We start from the raw sequence: 21114 nt of genomic DNA, 5'->3' as shown, positions 1-21114 counted from the left end.
ATGGACCTAGAGATTGTCATACTAAGTAAAGTCAGGTAGAGAAAGACAAATACCATGTGCTATCACTTATATGTGGAATCTAAAAAATTGATACAAATGAACTTATTTACAAAACAGAAACAGACTCACAGACATAGAGAAAAAACTTATAGTTATCAAAGGGGAAGGAGGGGAGGACGGATAAATTAAGAGTTTGGGATTAACATATATACACTACAATATACAAAACAGATAAACAACAAGGACCTACTGTATAGCACAGGGAACTCTACTCAATATCTTATAATAACCTGTAATGGAAAAGAATCTGAAAAAAATATATATATATATATAACTGAATCACTGTGCTGTACACCTGAAACATTGTAAATCACCTATTCTTCAATTTAAAAAAAAGAAAAAAGGAACTTGTCAAATAGTTCCCATGCTTGCCAGGACCTGTGGTGTAAGGGAAGGTCCCCGCCTTGGACATCCCACTCTGTGTCCAACTACCCTACTCAGATCCCTATTTTCCTTGGTCATGTAGTAAGGAATCAGCAATAGTTGCCTATCCATAAAAATGTCTCATTCCTGCAATGAAATTCACAGGCTACATCATCAAGACAGGACAGGTGACAGAGCAGTCTGCATTTACAGATTGCTGAGCCACAGAAATACTTAAGTTTAAAAATCAATTAAAATCCCTGCACGCGCACATACATCCTTACACACCAAAGATGCGACTTGAGCCTCATGATGTTTGTTCTGTTGTTAAGGTTCATTCCCTCTCCTATAGCTTGAGGTAAACCAGATGTGATTACCACCATCCGTGAGCTTAGCTGATGCATTAAAGCATTTCCTTAGTTCGGTATTAAAATCACAGCCTTAAATATGTTTCTCTGGGCTGTTTTCCAAAATATTTGCTTGGCAAATACATTCCAGAAATGTTATATGGTTTTCCCTTTTTTTAATTGCCCACATAAAGAATATTTACCTCAAACTCCTGTCCAATACCACAAAGAATATCTTTCACATCTATTTGAAATAGCTTTTGTAAGTATGCGTGTTTTCACATAAATGCTGAGTTCTGCAGCCATTATGTAATGCCAATAAGTGAGAGGCACACATTAAGACACTAACGGTACATCATTACTACTCTATATAATACAAGTATTCATCCAACTATTCAAATTATATGGTTACACCCTCAGTAAGTGGGTTTTTTTTTTAAAGGCATCCAGATGTCGTCAGTGGTAAGGAAAGCATGTGAAATATTTAGATGTCTTTAGATCAGAACGAGCAATGAATTGTCTTCAAGTATCTGCACGCTTATTACAAAGAAAAGTTCTAAATAGAAGCATTAACAGAACCAAGGATATGGATGAAAGAAGAAATGGCCTGATAATTCATGTCTGCTCATTGGCCTGTGGTTTCTAGTTCACATGAAGGGCAAGCTTCAGAAAGCTGTATTTCCTATTCCATGATCATGTGAGAGAATTTGGTCTGCTTCCGTTTTACACCAATGTTGTGTAAGGCCAAACTCTATTAGAATCTTCGGAGGAAAAAATCTATTTGTAAATGAGATTCATAGCATCAGCAAATACCTAAATAGTCTCTCTTTAACACAAGGGTTCAGATTCTGGGGATAGTGACATCAAACACTAAGACCTTTTTGTATGAGAAAATGAAGACAGAACACCTTTGGGGTCATTGCATTTCAGGGGATGTGCCCTGCCAACTGCCTGTTACTCAGAAATACTGAACTACAAGAAGGACAGAATCAAATACCAACTTTCATCTGTGTTCGTCTTAAATTTTTTTTGAATTTCTAAATGTTTTTTGTGACCTATGCAACTATGAGATGACTAGAATTACTGCTTTTAACAGAGTGTTAGTTCACTTTCCAGAAATGTGAAAGCCTGGATTAAAAATCTTTCAGCTACTCAAAGGAAAATACTGCATATTTGTTAGACCAGCCGCCTGTGCTATAAGTGCCATAACTCAATCCTCACCAGCCAGCCAGTGACCAGCCTCTATCCACCCCTCAGTGTTCATCAATGAGTGACAAGGAATTTCCAAGGTGAAGGAGGCTCCGAGGGCCCCGAGGCTGTTTTCCTCAGAAGCACAGAACTATTTTTAATTAGTGGAAGAATTGCCACAGTTAGGCCCTGGAGCAAAGAAAGTGGTTTTGTAATTTTCCAAAAGCAGGGAAAGCAGCAGATCCAAGGCGTCCATTTAGTCTCCTTGGGCAGGAGGCTGGAAGCTAACATTAATTAACTGAGAGAACCGGCATGAACCAGTTAACTGAAGGCCCAAAAGCCTCTTCTTCCCACCTGCCAGGTGTCCTGGGCTCTGCTCCCCACCCCTCAAAGGCAGGGGCCAAGGCCAGGGCCAGGGCCAGGACGTAGCCTGTGAGCCTGCCAACTTCTGATCCTATTGGTGGAGCTGTTTCTAAACCTACTGATGCCAGCTGCACTTAAATTAATTACATAATTAAAATAAATACTATGTAAAGCAATGAAATGTTAGTGGGAAAAGAAGGGGAGTTCTTGTCTCTATAAACCAAGTTGAAAACCTTGGGAAAACTCAACAATATTTAAGAGAGGGAGAGAGAGGGGGAAACTGAGGACTGTTTTGCAAGTGCTCTTGAAATTTCCAGTCCTCTTTAAAGAAATGAAAACTGGTAGTTTTAGATGATGCATTATTGGTGAGGGTTCTGCAAGAATGGCCATGGGAAAAGCCAGTCAGGAAGACCTATACAAACAAAAAGCCTTGGTCTTATAGCAAACTTAAAAAAAAAAAAAGTTTAAAATGCACATCATTTTTTATGATTCTCTGGCTTTTTAATTAATCAACCAATTACCAATCCTGATGGCAGCCTGATTGCTTCTACTTCTCTACTCTTGGGCTAAGGAGGATGGGTTTGCAACACGAAATACTAAATTGTAGAGAAGGTGGAATTTCTCTTCACACCCAAGCTTTTTGCTTTCTCCCCAAAGGTCTTAGACAAAAAGAGTAAAAGCAGCTGATGAGCGAGTGAGCAGTCCTACCCACCCCCGGGGGTTGTCTCATAAGTTCCAAGGTGTAAGAACTATCGAGACGTGTAGTTCAGGACCTGCTCTTTCAACCCCGCTTCGCTGGTGAGGCTGCTGCCCCTCTGAGAGCTCAAGGGAGCCGGGAAGTGATAGGGAAGAGAGAGAATCAGGTCTGCATCTGTCAGGACCAAAGAAGAAGCCCTTTGACCACTTCAGATGTTTCTAGAATTAGAAACCAGTTTAAGATGGTGAGGACACACGTCTTCACCACAGATCCATTTTTCCAGCTTTCTTTTCTTGTGAAATGGAGTAAAAAGGAATCGGGAGACATCAACAATCATTTCTGGAGACCCATATAATAAATAAAACTAGAAATCAACTAGACTTCCATAAAAAAATAAAAATTAAAAAAATAAAGCTACCCTGTGTCTTATTGCTAATTCCTTTCACTGCAGACATCTTAACCCTGACTACTCAAACCCTGCATGAGATGGCTCAAGACCGCTGGACCTTTTTTTGGCCTCTTTGGTGGCAGCTACTAGCTGGGAAAGGAAGCAGCTGGAGGCTGGGAGGGTGACGCTGTCCGGGGGAACTCTGCGGGAGGGGTGCCCACTCTGTAGTAAATACAGAAAGCATCCCAGCAGCGCAGGCTGCAGACAGGAAAGAGACAATTACGCAGGTATAATGGCCAGTACAGCGAGTACAAAAGAGCAACTTCAGAGCAGAGGAAGCTAGCTCACTGATTTCCCCAGCTCCTGTCTGGCCCCCATGCAATTTCTGTAATGTCTATAAAGCAGAGCCAACGGCACCTGATTGTTTCCAGGGTCCTAGAAAAGGCTTGCAGGAGAGCTGTAATGAAACTGAAAAAGAGGGCTCTCACCATTGAGGAAGCGCAAGAGAAAATGGGCCCTTCGCCCTGTGGCTGACTTCCTCGGTAACAAAGCTCACAGCAAATTACTATGCCTTAATGGGCCCAGCTGTAAAATGGGGAAAATGGTGCTGAGAAGCCCGGTGGGACCCTAAACACAGCAAAATCTTTAATTAATGACAAAGCACTTGTTATAACCAGTGCAATCAAAATGCACGCACCCACGTGGGGCAGATAAGCACAGGGAAGGCTTTGAAAATCCATCTCCCTGTGGACCTTCATAAGAAGTCAGCAATTTTTCATGGAAGATTTGGGTTAAAAAGAAATTGACTGCCTTCAGGGCATCATGCTTCAGTAGAGAAACCCGGGCAGGGTGGCCAGACCCAGCAGGGAGTTCCACAGCCAAACCAACTCACAGCTGCAAAGCAAACAGACACTGTGGCCACAGGATAAATACACAAGGACCCAGCCTTCAATGACTCCCTAGAAACCGGGGCAGGAAAACAAAAACACCTTCCGAATGAGACCCTTGGTTATAGTTTGTGCCTTCAGTAGCCTAAGATCCTCCACTCAAATACAAACAAGACTTTTCCTTTATTAAGTCTTTCTTCTCTTGAATATCTTCCACTGATTCATTGCTCAGTTCTGCTTCTTAATAAAGGAAGCAAGGTATATTATTTTTAAAAGGTCTTAGGAGATTCTTGTGACTGCTGGAAAGAGTGATAAATACACACACATACAAAACATTATTTAAGCCTCTACTATGTATGTATCACTCACTTTTTTTTCAAATTGGGATATAGTTGCTTTACAATGTTGTGTTAATTTCTGCTGTACAATGAAATGAATCAGCTGTACTGATACATATATCCCCTCCCTCTTGGACCGCCCTCCCTCCCACCCCACGCCCACCATCTAGGTCATCACAGAGCACCGAGCTGAGCTCCCCAAGCTATACAGCAGGTTCCCACTAGCTGTCTGTTTTACACATGGTAGTGTGTTTATGTCAATCTCAATCTCCCAGTTCGTCCCACCATCCCCTTCCCCGCTGTGTCCACATGTCCATTCTCAACGTCCACGTCTCTATTCCTGCCCTGCCAATAGGCTCATCTGTACCATGTTTCTAGATTCTACATATATGCGTTAATATCACTTTAGATGCTATTCTATTTAAATCTTCCCAGCAACCTCATGAGATAGTTTCCATTATCCTCATTTTTTTGTTTTGTTTGGTTTTTTTAGCAGATAAGGGAATGCGGCTTGTATACAGCCCGGCAGCCTCAGCTCTGCTCGTTCTGCTGTACCGTCTTCCTATAGCCCTAAGACAAGTGCAACCAATTCAAACATCTGTAGCCTCACTTTTAAATAGGGAGATGTTATTTTTTTTTTAATTACAGTCACTTTTGTAACATTACATGCAGTAGAGTTTTGGGTGTAAAGTTATAGATTTAGACATACGCACACAGTTATGCAGCCATTTCCACAATCAAGACAGAGAAGAGTGTTGTCACATACAGCCCCCCACCCCAGTTCCTTCCTGTTGCCCTTTGTGATGGGTCCCTTCCCCCAATCCCAATTCCTGGCAACAATAGATCTGTTTTCTGTTTCCACAATTTTGCCCTTTCCAGAAAATACCTACCATCTTAACATTCCCGCCACTCCCGAGTTCAAAAGATGCCCGCCTCCCTCTGTGAATATAAACCCAGAAAAGCAATGCAGGGACAGCACATGGGACGGAAAAGACACAGGATGGGAGATGGCACTGAGCTAGCAGGGGGTTTCAAGGCCCCTCGTCTCTCTCCCACCCCCAAAAACGACAGAACATCCTCAGCGCTTCAGCTGGTGGGGCAGAGCTGGGGGCTCAGTCCTGGAGCTTGAGGAGGCAGCCACTGTGCCCTTCTGCTGTCTCAGTCACCGCCCGCACCTCCTCCCCACGGAAACTTGGAGAATCATTCTGTGATAAAGCTCTGCTCCATTCATCCTTGACTCTGATTTTCCTACTTTTAAGCAAACAAGCTGTTTTCCTATAGCCAGATTGGCAGATGCTTACAACCTTATAGAGGAGGAATAAGCCTCCTATACTTAGGAGAGTCATCCCCCAGAGAGCCTGGAGGGACACATGAGCACAGCAAAGAGGGAAGGAGGGAAGGAAGGAAGAAAGGAAGGAAGGGAGAGAGGGAGGGAGGGAGGGAGGGAAAGAAACAAGGAAGGAAGGAGGGAGGGAGGGAGGGAGGGAAAGAAAGAAGGCAGGAAGGAAGGAAGGAAAGAAGGAAGGAAGGAAGAAGGAAGAGGAGGGAGAGAGGGAGAGAGGGAGGGAGGAGACTCCCCCTGCAAGGTCAGATCTGCTGAAGCAGGCATGACCTCCAGAGGTGTTCACTGTCCCAGCAAACCCCACCATGTACCTGGCTTGGCTCCTGTCCTGGCACTGAGCTCCCAGGAAGCCCCTTTGGAGAGGCAGCCCTACCTTCAAAGACTCAGCCCCAGGGCCTGCAGTTTCTTCCACCCAGGGCTCCCTTCCCCTCACTCAGGGAGTGTGTCCCTCGCACCAGAATATTCTTTGAAGCTGGCCAACTGCAACTGGCCACAAGTTTTCAACAACTCTAAGCATGAGCTCGGGCAACCAGGCTTTGTGGAGGATTCCACCTGCAGGGCCTCAGCTCACAAAGGAGTTGAGATCATTGACAGCTCAGTGTAGAGCCTAATTTTATGAGGCCAGCAGGATTCCAGAGAGCGACAACAGCCTGCTTTCTCATCAGGTTGTTCAATTCAAATATATGATCAAGTATCAATTTTCCCAGTGGTCCAGAAGACGGAGACGGTAGGCACACATGGTCAGCGAGTGTGTGCTCTGTAAAGACCATGGTCCTTCAGACAGGACGGTGGGGAGGCCCCCAAATGGGGTGCGTTCCCTGGTGAGTCATGGCAGAGACCCAGGGAGGGGGCACAACTAATGGCAAACGTGAGATGTGAGCGTGAAATGACACGTTCCTCCAGTTTCACCAAGGTTTTACTTTCTTTTAATATTCAGAACACCCGGGAATCTGGCCAGAAAAGTGCTCTAAAGCCTCCTGTCATAGCACTAAAACTGGAAAAAAATTCCTGGAGCCCTTTCGTTGAAAGACTCTTATTAGGGCTAGAGGGGAAAGTGTGAGAGGGGAGGGGAGAGAGGAGAGATGAACCAGGGAGAGGAGGGGTGGGGAACTCTTCTCTGTTGATCTAGGTCAGCCTTGGGGTAAAATGTTGAATAAATCTACACTTTAATTTTTAATGCATATATCACAGGCCAAGTATTAGGTTGTTTTAAATGACAAGAGCAAACTCTAACATTCATTATGACCTTGCTTTGGCAAAAACAGTTACTGGAATATATACATATATTTGTTTGATTCTAATGAATCAATATTGTAAGATATGGATTCTAAATACAAAATGAAATATCATATATGACATATATAATATGTAGTACATAGGGTAGCTATATCTTATATATGACATATATAGTGTGGGCTATATATGTAGTAATTATATATTAGATTGTATATTCTAACGATAGCCATGAAATTAGAAAATAGAACTAATTCTTTCCATTCTCCTATATTTTAAACAACTTCTATAAAAATTCTACATCATTTTGTAATCATATTCAGGAGTTGTTAAATCTTTAAAGAGTCTGGGTGGCTCAGTGGGAAGCCTGCCCAGTATTTACTGCTCTCACTTGAAGTGTGGTCCCAAATCATCCCTCAGAGTAAGGCCCCTATTGAGGCTATGCGGATGGACAGACCTCTTTCTGTTCACTGCCAGCACAGTGAGGAGAAGGGGTCAGGTGCACCTTCCACTCTTCAAATGCTTGCAAAGGGGTCTTCCTCTCATCTTCAGAGTGGGGCCTCGGGGGGATGGCCAGAGCTGTTGTACAAGCACCTCCCCCTAAGTCATCCATCTGTCTCTCATCTTCTGCCAACAGGCTGCCCCTGGCCTCCTGGAGCTGCAGGCTCTGGATAAGCAACCGACAAGCTTCCAAGTCAGCTTCCCACACTTTTCCAAGCAGTGGACACTTGCAGCTAAGGCAGAGAAGAAACAAAGGCATAAAAATTAATTAAGTGATGTTTCATCATACCACACCAATAACTTGTCTTCCTGGCTAAAAGTTAGAGTTAACAAGTTAAGTTTACATAGTGATGGATTATTTCAACCAGAAGATTCAGAGGGGTCAAATCTGTTTACCGTGAAATAAGTATAGTCCTTCTTAGCTACTTGGTCTGTAAGGCTATCCAAGATCCTAAATATTTTTTCAGACTCAGTGGCCCAATACAACACCCCCACTCATGTCTGTGCTCTAGTCCTGCTGCCTTAATCTGAGTCCCCAGACCTGCCCAACTCCCCCAGGGTAAGTACTTTTTCATGTGCTATTTCATCTGTCTAGATTGTCCCTCCCCCACCATTTTCCCTTACTAAACCACACTCACCCAGGTAACACAAATGAGTGAAGCAGTGCAGGGGTAATATAAACCATAACAACTGATATTCAGCCTCAGTGGCAGAAAACAATAGAGAGAAGTGAACTCTTGCTAGTAGAAAGGACATATCCCTGCACAGAGAGCCCTTCCTCAGCTCAGGGCAACTAAAGCTATGAGGAATGTAGACTCAATGTTCACAAAAAATTCTGACTTTCACGGAAAGCCAAAAACCTGAAATTTTAAATGAAAGTATGTATTTTTCATCCATTCATTCAGCTTCAGGCTGGATATTTTCTATACACCTATCTTCCATTTAATAATCCTTCCTTCTACTGTGTCTAATCTGCTATTCAATTTATCTCTGTGTTCTAAATTTTAGTTAATTTATTTTTCAGTTCTATAATTTCTACTTGATTTTTAAAATATATTTCAGTTCTCTGATGAAATTATCCATCATGTCCTCTATCTTCCTCAACATATGAATCATCATTATTTTAAAGGCTGTATCTATAAATGATGAATCCAGAAGTAAAAAAGAAAGAATGAGACAGAAGCAATATTAAAAGAGCTAGTGTTGAGAATTTTCAAATAATTGACAAGAGACATCAAACTACACATTCGGGTAGCGCTACAATCTCAAAGAAGGGAAAATCAAACTAAAACACACACCTAGGTTCATCTTAGTGAAACTGATGGACAACAGAGACAGATCAAAACTCTTAAAAACAGCTAGTGGAAAAAGACATTCACTTCAAGGAAGTATATCGGTGACAGAAATGGTGGATGCCAGGAGGTAATAAAGCAACATCTTAAAAATCGTGGAAAAAACCTAACAATCTATAAGTTACACAATTATTTTTAATTTCCTTCAAAAATAAAAGTAAAAGAAAGATATCTTCAAATAAATAAAACTGAAAGAATTCCTTGGCAGTATATCCATAATAAAGGAAATGATCCCAGTTGGAAGCAAGGACATGCATAAAGGAATGAAAAACAATGGGAAGAGTAAATGTGCGGGTAAATTTAAGTGGCTGTTGATATAAAAAACAGTAATAATAATTTCTTTTGTGATCTAAAATATATGAAGAATTAAAATACATGATAGCCAGCACAAAGAGAAGGAGGGAGTGAAAGGAATTAAAATAGTTTCAATTCCTTGTGTTGTCCAGAAAGTAGTAAAGTGCTCATTTGTATTAAACTTTAAAAAGTCATGGATTCATATTGAACCCCTTATGGTAGTCATAAAACAGAGAAATTAAAAGAATGTATAACTAACAAGCTTGGGAGAAATGTTTTTAAATTAAAAAAATACTTAAGTATTGGTTTAGTGAAAGCAATAAAGAAGACAGGAATGAATGTGGTACAGATAGGGAAAATGGCAAAATAGAACTATTTATTCCCTAATATATGAGGAATTACATTAAATATAAATAGATAAATCCTGTATTTAAAAGTCAAAGATTTTAAACTAGAATAAAAAATTCAAAATCTAATTACATGTTGCTTACAAGAGACATACATAAATATAAGGATACAAACATGTTGCAGACAAAAGGATGGAAATATGTCATGAAAGCATTAGTGACAAAGTGTAGTGGGGAAAGGACAGTCTTCTAAACATATGCACTATGTCAGCTGGATATCTCTATAGGAAAAAAGATCAAAGTCATGATTACTGGCTCATACCATGCAAACATCAATTTCAGGTGGATTGTAGATCAAAGTGTGAAAAATAAAGGAATAAAACTTCTAGAAAATAATTCAGGCATACCTTGCTTCATTTTATTGCACTTCACAAATAGTGAATTTTTTTCTTTGCAGTTTGAAGGTTTGTGGCAACTCTGCATCAAGTAAGTCTATCAGCACCATTATTTTAACAGCATTTTCTTATTCCATGTCTCTGTGTCACATTTTAGTAATTCTTGCAATATTTCAAACCCTCCACCAGCAAAAAGAGTTTCAGAAAACTCACTGAAGTCTCAGATGATGGTTAGCATTTTTAGCAATAAAGTATTTTTAAATGAAGGTATGTATATACATTGTTTTTTAGACATAATGCTATTGCACACTTAATAGACTACAGTATAGTGTAAACACTGAGAAACCAAAATATTCGTGTGACTTGCCTATTGCAATATTTGCTTTATTGCCATGGTCTGGAACCAAACCGGCAATATCTCTGAGGTATGCCTGTGTAGGATAATATCTTTAAGAATTTATAGTAAACAAAGATCTCTCAAACAGGATATAAAAAGTACTAACTATAAAGAAAACAAATGATAAATTTGACTATTAATATGAAGAACTTATATTCATCAAAAAAAATCATTGAGAAAATGAAATGGTAAGCCACAAAGTGGGAGAAGTTATTTGTAATACATATAACCAGCAAAGGACTGCTTCTGGAATATAAACAGGAATCCTACAGAACAATAAGAAAGAGACAGACAACCCAATTTTTTTAAAGGGCAAAGACTTGAACAGACACTTCACAAAAGAGGGCATCTAAATGGCCAATAAATACCTTATGAAAAGATGCACCATGCCATCAACCATCAGGAAAATGCACATTAAACTACAGTGTGATGTATTGCACATCATCAAGATGGCTAAAATCTAAAAGCCTGACAATACCAAGTGTCAGAGAAGGTAAAGAATGATTAGTCCTCTCCTATACTGCTGATGGGACTGTACATGAACACAGTGTCTTTGAAATCTCTTTGACAGATGTACTAATGTTGAAAATATGTCGATCACATGACCCAGCACCACGACTCCTAGGTTTATACTCATGAAACGCACATATTCTCATTGTTCGCAGTAGTCATGTTCTGTAGTCACCATGAGCACTGAATGAGCAGATACTGAACCACTGCTCTCAGGGGAAATGGAGGGTTAGCTTCCCGTGAGCCTTTGGTTACAACATTATCATTAACTGATCAATATATAACCTTGTTTTATGTGTGTTCCTGTTTAAAAACACCTTATTTAATATATATTGTTGATTCACTAACACTGGACTCATGGTCAGAGCACTGTAACTCTGGCCTGAACAAAGCTTACAAAACACATAGGTTCTCCATACGACACATCACAGCCTTCCTGCCCTCAGGAACACCAGACAGCACTTCAGCACTGTGCTGGGGAGGGGGCCATTTGAACAGCAAAATCACCAAGACAAAAGCACAAAGATGTGAAAAACGGCATTAACTAGACAGCAAAAAGGGCACTTGTCTACAGTATGAAAACTGTAACGAGGAAACGGAGCACTGCCTTGTTCGACCTCAGCTGGGATTGTGCACATCAGGTGACTCAGATTTTTGGCCACTCTGGGCACGTCCATGAATGACGGGGAAAGCTCTGCGGGTACTGATTTGGGAGTTACAAATAAATTTTAGTAAGTAGACAAACTCGCAAACACAAAATCCACAAATAATGAAGATCAACTGTATATATGTATGATTGGACAACATTATTTGTAACAGCCAAAACCTGGGAGGGAAAACAAATGGCCATAAATAGAAGAGAGGATAAATTGTGAAATGTCCATTCATTGGAATTTTTGCAAAGAAGATGAACAAATTAGTACAATCTGCAACAATATGGCTGAATCTCAAAAACATAAGGTTAGACAAAAAGGCAAAAAGGAGGCACTATGATTCCATTTATTTTATGTTTTTAAATATGCAAAACTAATTCATGGTGTTAGACATCAGGATAGTGGCTTCTCTGGGGAGAAGAGGGGTAATGACAGGAAGAGGGGGCTGCTGGCGTAACTAGAAGTGCTTTATTTTTCTATGGTGGCAGTGATGAGTATGGTCATTTTGTGAAAATTCATCAAGCAGTATATTCACAATGTGTGCACTTTCTGATTGTGTTATATGCCAATCTAAAATTTAAAAAAGAGGGGAATTCCCTGGAGGTCCAGTGGTTAGGGATCCGCACTTCCACTTAGGGGGCACGGGTTCAATCCCTGGTCAGGGAACTAAGATCCCACATGCCGCGCAGCACAGCCAAAAACAAACAAACAAAAAAACCCAACAACAATAACAGCAAAAAAACTCCTAAAGTAATAAAAAGAGAGAAGGAGAACACAGATATCTGAGCCATGTCTTGGAGCAAGAGAGCAGAAATGGGGTCTGGTACACATGAGAAGAGACCATCCTTATTAGAAAAACTGGACTCTATTGTCCAGTTTCCTAATTGTAGCCAATCTGATACGTGACAAGTGGCATCTTCCTTGAAGTTGTGTTTCTCCACCGCAATCGTTTCACAGCCACTCAGATCTCCTCCTGTGAATTGTCTTTACCTATCCATTGCCAGTTTATTCCTGCCTTGGGTTCCCCATCCTTTTCCTAAGGCTTTTGTTGAAGAAAGCATTTTATTGCCAGTTCAATATCTTTAATTTTTAGTCTACTGATTTTCTGTTTCTTCTTGTATCCAGTTTAACAATTTGTATCTTTTATAGAAATCAATCCATTTTCTTATGGGTTTCATATGTATTGTAATGTTTGTTCATAAATTAAAAGAATTTTTTAAAATTAATTAATTAATTAATTTTTGGCTGCGTTGGGTCTTCGTTGCTGCGCACAGGCTTTCTCTAGTTGCGGTGAGCGGGGGCTACTCTTCGTTGCGGTGCACGGACTTCTCATTGCGGTGGCTTCTCTTGTTGCAGAGCACGGGCTCTAGGTGCACAGGCTTCAGTAGTTGTGGCACGTGGGCTCAATAGTTGTGGCTCGTGGGCTCTAGAACACAGGCTCAGCAGTTGTGGTGCACGGGCTTAGCTGCTACATGGCATGTGGGATCTTCCCGGACCAGGGCTCGAACCCGTGTCCCCTGCACTGGCAGGCAGATTCTTAACCACTGAACCACCAGGGAAGCCCTAAAAATTATTCTTAAAATCACTTGTCTCCATAGACATTTCTCCTTTTCATTCTGTACTTTATTTAAATAGTTATTTACCTCTTTTCTGATTTATCTTGTTCAGTCTTATCAGAGGCTTGCTAGCTTATTAATCTTTTCAAAGAACAACTTCTGCTTTGTTAATCTTAGTTATTAATTTTTGTTCTCTATTTCCTTGATTTCTGATCTTATCTTTATATTAACTTTTTTGTCATTCTTTAGATTTATTATCTTTTTATTAGCTTCTGCTGTTAAATGCTTGTTAGTTTTCTTTCTTTGATTTTCCTCTCTTACTACTTAATTTTTAGCTAATGTATATATATATATATATATATATATTTTTTTTTTTTTTTTTTTTTTTTTGCAGTATGTGGGCCTCTCACTGTTGTAGCCTCTTCCGTTGTGGAGCACAGGCTCTGGATGCGCAGGCTCAACGGCCATGGCTCACGGGCCCAGCCGCTCCGCAGCATGTGGGATCTTCCCAGACCGGGGCACGAACCCGTGTCCCCTGCATCGGCAGGCGGACTCTCAACCACTGCACCACCAGGGAAGCCCTTAGCTAATGTATTTAAAGCTCTAAATTTTCATCTGAGTAATACTTTAATCATCTCCAATATTTTTGTCTTTTTTTACAAAATTTTTTTTAGTTTTAAAATTATTAAAATATTTTAAATATACAGAAAAATATGGAAAACAATTTAACAAACACTTGTATACCTACCATCAAACTTATTCATTTTCATATTTTTCTGTAATTGAATTCCAGAATTGGCAACATTATTGTCCCCAAAATTTTACATATAGTGCTTTGTCTGATATTATAATTGTTACCCCAATATTCTTTTAGTTCCACTTTTCCTGGCTTATATTTTTACCACACTTTATGTTCAACTTTATTTTTACTTTTTTTTCCAGAAATGAATGCAATACAAAACACTTGGCTGAATTTTATAAAAATCCATTCTGGAATTTAATCTTTGGGATTACTGGCTTTAACCCAGGTGTTGCAATTACTGTTTAATTGTTGCTGTTTTTATGATATATTACAACTAAGATGTCTAATTTTAAAAAGTTGTATGTCTTTGTTTCTTTTTCCTACCTTCCTTTTTCTTTTTATTAATTCACATAAAATTGTGAGAAAGAATACAGAGAGATCCATGTATCCTTTACCCAGTTTCCCACAATGGTAACATCTTGCAAAAATATAGTACAATATCACAACCAGGGAATTGGCATTGGTGCAATCCACTGATCTTATTCAGATGTCCTCTCGTGTGTGTGTGCATGTGTATGTCTATAGTTCTGTATAATTTTATCCCTTGTGTAAGCTCATGTATCCACCACCACATTCAAGGTACAGAACAACTCCACCACCACGAGCATCCCTATATGCCGTGTAATAACCACATCACTACTTCCCACCCTGACCCCCATCCCTAGTGTCTGGAAACCACTACATCTGTTCTCCATTTCTAAAATTTTGCCATTTCAAAAATGTTATATAAATAGAATCATAAATAATGCACCTTTTGGAACTGGCGTTTTTCATTCAACACAGTTCCCTGGAGATTCACATACCAATAGTTCATTCATTTCTATTGCTGAGTAGTGTGCCATGCTCTGTCTGGACCACAGTTTATTCAACCATTCACCCACTGAAGGACAATCTGTGATGTTCCCAGCTTGGGAATATTATACATAAAATTGCTATGAACATTTGTGTACAGGTTTTTGCGTGAAATTAAATTTTCATTTGTCGTCTGAGGGACTTGCAGTAGATCAGGGGAGGAATGAGGCTACCTGGGCTGCACCTTAGCAAATGTTCACCACCCCCTCATTCTATCCCCATCCCATCTGCAAGGTGATACATTTGTATGTATCTCGAGGCCATATTTTAGTTCTAAATGTTTACTAAGATACATTTTTGTTTTATTTGTAAGCTCTCTATTTCCTCAACAGTAAAATTTACTCAAGTTTTTTTCATGTACTCTCTCACATAACTCACACTGCCCTCCTGAACTTATTTTTCATTTAAAACTTCTCTTTTTTTAGTGGTTTGACAGACGGCCTATTTATTTATTTATTTATGGCCAGGTTGGGTCTTCGTTGCTGTGCACAGGCTTTCTCTAGTTGCAGCGAGCGGGGGCTACTCTTCGTTGCAATGCACAGGCTTCTCCTTGAGGTGGCTTCTCTTCTTGTGGAGCACGGTCTCTAGGTGCGTGGGCTTCAGTAGTTGTGGCATGCGGGCTCAGAAGTTGTGGCACATGGGCTTAGCTGCTCTGCGGCATGTGGGATCTTCCTTGACCAGGGCTCGAACCCGTGTCCCCTGCACTGGCAGGCGGATTCTTAACCACTGTACCACTAGGGAAGGCCTGTAAATCTTTTAAGAACTTACAGGTCTGAAAACATCTTTATTTCACACTCAAACTCTAAATAATGGTTTGGCTTAATATTCTGCCTTCTTGCCTTCTATGTTGTTATTGAAAAGTCTGAGATCTAATTCTTATCCCTTTCTAGATGATCTGCCCTTAGAAATTTCTTTTATCTTTGTTATATATAAAGTTTAATTACAACCTATTGACCACCCCACCCTTTTCTATTCTGTTGGAGTCATTAAGCCCATTGGTAAAAGGTCTTACAGCTTTTCCTTTTTTTCTGGGCAACTTTCAGTCATTAGTCCCTCAAATATTTCCTCTCTTGCCTCTATTAATTGTTTTCTTTTCTTCTGGCATTTTTTTTCATATGAACTTTGATCAAATAACCCTATTCTGTACGTTGCTTAACTTTTGTTTTTTTCCCTTCTCTCTGTTTCTCAGGCCCTCAGAGTTTTTGAATGGTCATCTGGCTCACTAGTTGGTTCTTCAACAAAATCCACCTGGCTGTTCAACCCATTTACTGAGACTTTTTTCAATTTTTAAAGTCTGCCTTATCTGAATTTCCATTTGGGTTTCTTTGTGACTTCCTGTCTTACTTCCTGTCTCCAATATCCTCCCTTATCTTTAGGAAATACGTGATACATCTATTGAACATCTTGTGTCTAATTACACTTCATCAGGTAAGAGTCCTTCTATTGTTGTTGTTCCTTTATAGCAGTTGCCCTCCTAAGAAGTCTTGTGTATTTTCCATATGAGTTCATGTTTCCTTAGGCATATTAACCACTTTGGCTGGTGATGGGTCTTTGGAGAAGGGGATAATGCCAAGGCCCTAACTTGTGCCCAACCTAGTAGGTTTATGTGGTGGGAGGGTGGGACATCGTCTCAGGGAAAAGAACCTCTGATGGGATAATCTGTACGTCTGTGCTTGAAGAAAAACATAGATTCCCTCAGTTGCAATTATCTACCCCTCATGGAACTGGGAGGGCTGGAGGAATGCTCAAGATCCAAGCCCTCCCATGGTGGCTCCTCTGAGGCTGGTCTTCTAGTCCTACCTCCCCTGATTCACTGGCCAGCAGGTGCTTGTGTCTTTCCAGAAGCAACGCAGTGGGCACTGGCCTTCCCAGGCAATGTGGGAGAAAGAAAGGGGCGTGCCTGAAAACCTCTCCTCCACTTTATCATCTGTTTCTTCCCCACATGGAGACCAAATCATTTTCAGTTGCCCAGGGGGTTCTTGGATATTTTTTTATTATTAACTTGTCAGATCCATCAGCATCTCTCTGATTTCTCATGGTGTGTGCAGGGCTGGATTGAAGGGAAAGAGCCAGCAGCCAACCTCTCATAAATTTCCTAAGGGAAAAGAGTTTGCTCGTTTTGTAAATAATTTTCTACATTATAGTGATTTGAATACTGTAACTTTGTGTTCACTTTCTTTTTGATGAGATATAGTATGTGTGGTCTTTGAGTGAAAGTGAAAGATATTTATCCTGAAATATCTCTTAGAATGCATATGTCAAAGTTTGGAAACCAATTTTAGAGACACATACTGAGTGGTGAGTAAATCACTGTAGATATAAAATTGCAGTGCTTCATTATAGCTCATGTAATAATTTCATGAAACTTTAGATTTTTAAAATATCTTCTTACTGAATCCATTTGTAATAAAGAGAGTAGTGGCTAATTTCGGAGTCTTGCAATGTTTTGCTATTCCTGTACAGAAGAATAATTAGGTCTTTAGTAATAATCCCTTAAATGAATGACTTACAGCTATTTGAGCTATGTGAGATCTTTGGTGATGTTTTCACAACTACTAATGAGGCAGTTTGAAGATACAATTTCAGTGCTTGGGAGAAAGTTGAATAGATAATTGAGATTCATCATTTCTGTTATTCCTCCCAGTTAAAAGTTAAATGAGGTCCAAGAGAGATCATCTGACTGTGGCTTGAATCATCATGGAACTGAGGCATGAATGTGTTATTTACAGAGAATGATGTTAATAGAGGGGGTAGGCAGGAAATTTGTGGGCAAGCTTCAATCCATTTTAGAAATGGAAATACTGAATTCTAACACAGACACCTACAATTTCAGTTCTTCTTACCAAACTCTCTTTCCTGATTTATTAATATTTTCACTTAAAGAGTATTAGCATTTTGGGACTTCCCTGGTGGTGCAGTGGTTAAGAATCCGCCTGCCAATGCAGGGGACACGGGTTCGAGCCCTGGTCTGGGAAGATCCCACATGCTGCGGAGCAACTAAGCCCGTGCGCCACAACTACTGTGCCTGCGCTCTAGAACCCGCGAACCACAACTACTGAGCCCTCGTGCCACAAATACTGAAGCCTGTGCGCCTAGAGCCCGTGCTCCGTAACAAGAGAAGCCACCGCAATGAGAAGTCCGTGCACCGCAACGAAGAGTAGCCCCCGCTCGCCATAGCTAGAGAAAGCCCATGCGCAGCAATGAAGACCCAATGCAGCCTAATTAATTAATTAATTAATTTTTTTAAAAGGAGTATTAGCATTTTACCTCATTCTTTAGAAACTTTGAAAATAACCAGGTCTTTTTCTATAACTACGATGGAGGAAACTATCAAACCGATACGTGAATGCCCAATGGTACAAAGCTTTCAACTGCAAATTGCTTAAACACTACTAGTTCTCATGTGTCTAAAATCTTTCCATTCCTTGGGCAACAAAGATTTAATCTCCAATTTTTAAAAACTGTTTTTCTTAGAAATATTTAAATTTTATTCCTTTGTCTTTTATTTTCCAAGAAAGAAGATTAACACAATTCTCCCCTGAACAAAGACTTTTGGATATTTTAGCCCGCTTCCCAGAATGCCATCTGATAATATGACAAGAGGAAATGTAGTATATGAAAAAGTGTTTGTCCAGGAAACTGTAGTGGACACTGTTGTTTTCTGAGCCAATGCCCCTTCTTCTTTTTACCCTTCCTAACAGAACTCGGGGAGTAGTCAGGTAACCAACCCTCCCTCCTTGAGACTTATTGGATAGTAACTCCACCCTAGCTCCTCAGCTAGACTGTGATTTGATGAAAATAGTTGACCTATGATATTCTACTGGACAAGCCTTTATGGTCCAGGGGCTGGCAATCCCAGATAGCTGAACTTAGCTCAATCAGACCACGTTCTGTGGCCCATGCTGGGGTGCTGGTGGGTGGGGAATAGTTTTTACTTTCTCTCCCCAAACAGCAATGAACAAAGAAACCACTGTATCTATCTTGTGACCCTAATGGAAGCAGCCTACAAGCAAAGCTGATGCACTGTGAATGGAAATGGCTGAAAAAAAGAAATGGAAAGAATCTGGGTTTTTGAGGACAAGTCTTAGTTGCTGAAGCAACCAATGCAGGTGTCCATTCCTACTTTTGTTTAAGCCATTTAGAGCTGGTATGCCTATTAGTTGTGGCTGAACAGAGCTGATTCAGCCAAAATCAGATGACTTTGATGGGAGTTTAGCCTCTGCTACAAAGTTGGTGACCTTTGAGAAGTACTTTCTCTCCATTTGAGTTTCTATATTTGTAAAATAATATCTCATGTCTGTCTCAGAGGATGGAGTATAAAAAGGAAGATATGAGGGGCTTCCCTGGTGGCGCAGTGGTTGAGAGTCCGCCTGCCGATGCAGGGGACACAGGTTCATGCCCCGGTCAGGGAAGATCCCACATACCGTGGGGCGGCTGGGCCCGTGAGCCATGGCCGCTGAGCCTGCACGTCCGGAGCCTGTGCTCCTCAATGGGAGAGGCCACAACAGTGAGAGGCCCGTGTACCACAAAAAAAAAAAAAAAAAAAAAAAAAAAAGGAAGATATGAAATGATATATACAATATATAAAAGAGCAACAGTAGTAGAAAAAGTATATAAGTTCTCAAATCTTGAAGAGTAGTAGGCACTAATAACATGAAAATCAGTCTTAAATGTGCATGTATGGTGGCCAAGGTTTGACCACTGTGGTCCATATTTATTTATTATTCTATTATTATGTAAGAACTATAGATTGGGTGAGACCAGCAATTAATTCCATCCAAGAGTAAACGTTCCAACAATAATAAAATATATTTTGCAGAAGGGTAGTGCAGTCACTCATCCCCATCACCCCCATTATCCCCATCACCCCCATCATCTCCACCATCCTCATCATCCCCATCATCCCCATCACCCCCATCGTCCCCACCATCTTCAACATCCCCATCATCCTCATCATCTCCATCATCCTCATCATCCCCATCACTACCATCATCATCACTACTGTTAACTAACAGTGATTGGTCAGGAGCTGTTCTTAAAGTTGTTAATCCTCAAAATAACCTTATGAAGTAGATAGTATTGCAACATTGTGGCAACTTAAAATCACAATTCAAATTCTTTGACATTCCTACAATTGAGAGGTGGAGTCTTAGTCCTCTCCTCTTGATTCTGAGCTGCCCTTAGTGACTTTCTTGTAAGCAACTGATTCTAGAAAAGGTCATGCAGCTTCCACCAACTCTTCTGGGACACCTGCCCTGAGGGAAGCCAGTCAACAATTCCATCTATCCTGAGATCCATGCTGAGGAGACTACATGCAACTGCTTGGTCATTGGCACCAGCTACAATCTCAGCTGACGGCCACTCTCAGCTGCCAGTCATGTGAGTGAGGCATCTTCCTGTCCAGCTGAGCTGACATGACTGCAACCTCAGTTTCATGACCACAACCCTTAGTGAGAACTGCCCAGCCATGCCCTTCCCAAGTTATGACCTACAAAATTGTAAGCAAAGTAAAATGATTGTGCTGGGATAGACCTCCATTTTACAGGGGAGAAAATTAAGGCATCCTCAAAAGCCAAAGATATATTCTGACCATGTGTCTGCTCAGTTCCCTTTCCTTTGTGGATAAGCCAATCAGCCACGAATTTTAGAAGGCTTTTCCAACTTTGCAGCCTGTTTCAAACTCTAAGCAACAAGTTACCTTTTTTCCCCCCTACATCACTCAGTTGTAAACACCCAGATAAAGAAGGAAACAGAATACCATCAGAAACAACTAGGTATATAATTATCTGGAACAACTGAACACTCAGTTTTAGAACATGAAGTCAAAGTCATCAGGTATCTCCATCAACCCAGCTCCTCCTCTTAATTTCTCTATTTATATTCACGGTCTCTTATTCCTGCCTTATCTTGGCTTATGTGTTGCCCTTGCACCATTAGAATTCAATCCTTTGAGAGCAGCAGTCCTGTCTACCGTGCTGACTGCTCTGTTCCCAGCACCCAGCACACTGACAGGTACTAGGACTCAACGCGTGCTAAGAGTAAGTTGACTGTGTACATGTCAATCTCAATTGACATGTACACAGTGCTGTATTTAAAATGGATAACCAACAAGGACCTACTGTATAGCACAGGGAACTCTGTTCAATGTTACGTAACAACTTAAATGGGAAAAGAATTTGAAAAAGAATAGATTCATGTATATGTATAACTGAACCACTTTGCTGTGCACCTGAAACTGACACAACATTG

General features: G+C 40.5%; 1 protein-coding gene across 3 annotated transcripts in view; it reads right to left on the bottom strand.

The window, feature by feature from the left end:
* The window catches only part of DISC1 (DISC1 scaffold protein), a 361524-nt gene that overhangs the window by 23509 nt on the left and 316901 nt on the right, over positions 1-21114 (bottom strand). For all 3 annotated transcript variants that reach the window (XM_081223881.1, XM_081223879.1, XM_081223880.1), the window contains exon 11: positions 7664-7940. In XM_081223881.1, coding sequence (XP_081080007.1) covers positions 7664-7940 — 277 coding nt within the window. The remainder of the gene's footprint in view (positions 1-7663; positions 7941-21114) is intronic.

The sequence above is a fragment of the Mesoplodon bidens genome (genome assembly GCF_964165515.1).
Source record: "Mesoplodon bidens genome assembly, chromosome: 1".
NCBI classification, from domain to species: domain Eukaryota; kingdom Metazoa; phylum Chordata; class Mammalia; order Artiodactyla; family Ziphiidae; genus Mesoplodon; species Mesoplodon bidens.
The sequence above is the reverse complement of the archived record's forward strand: the minus strand, read 5'-3'. Positions and strand labels throughout refer to the sequence as shown.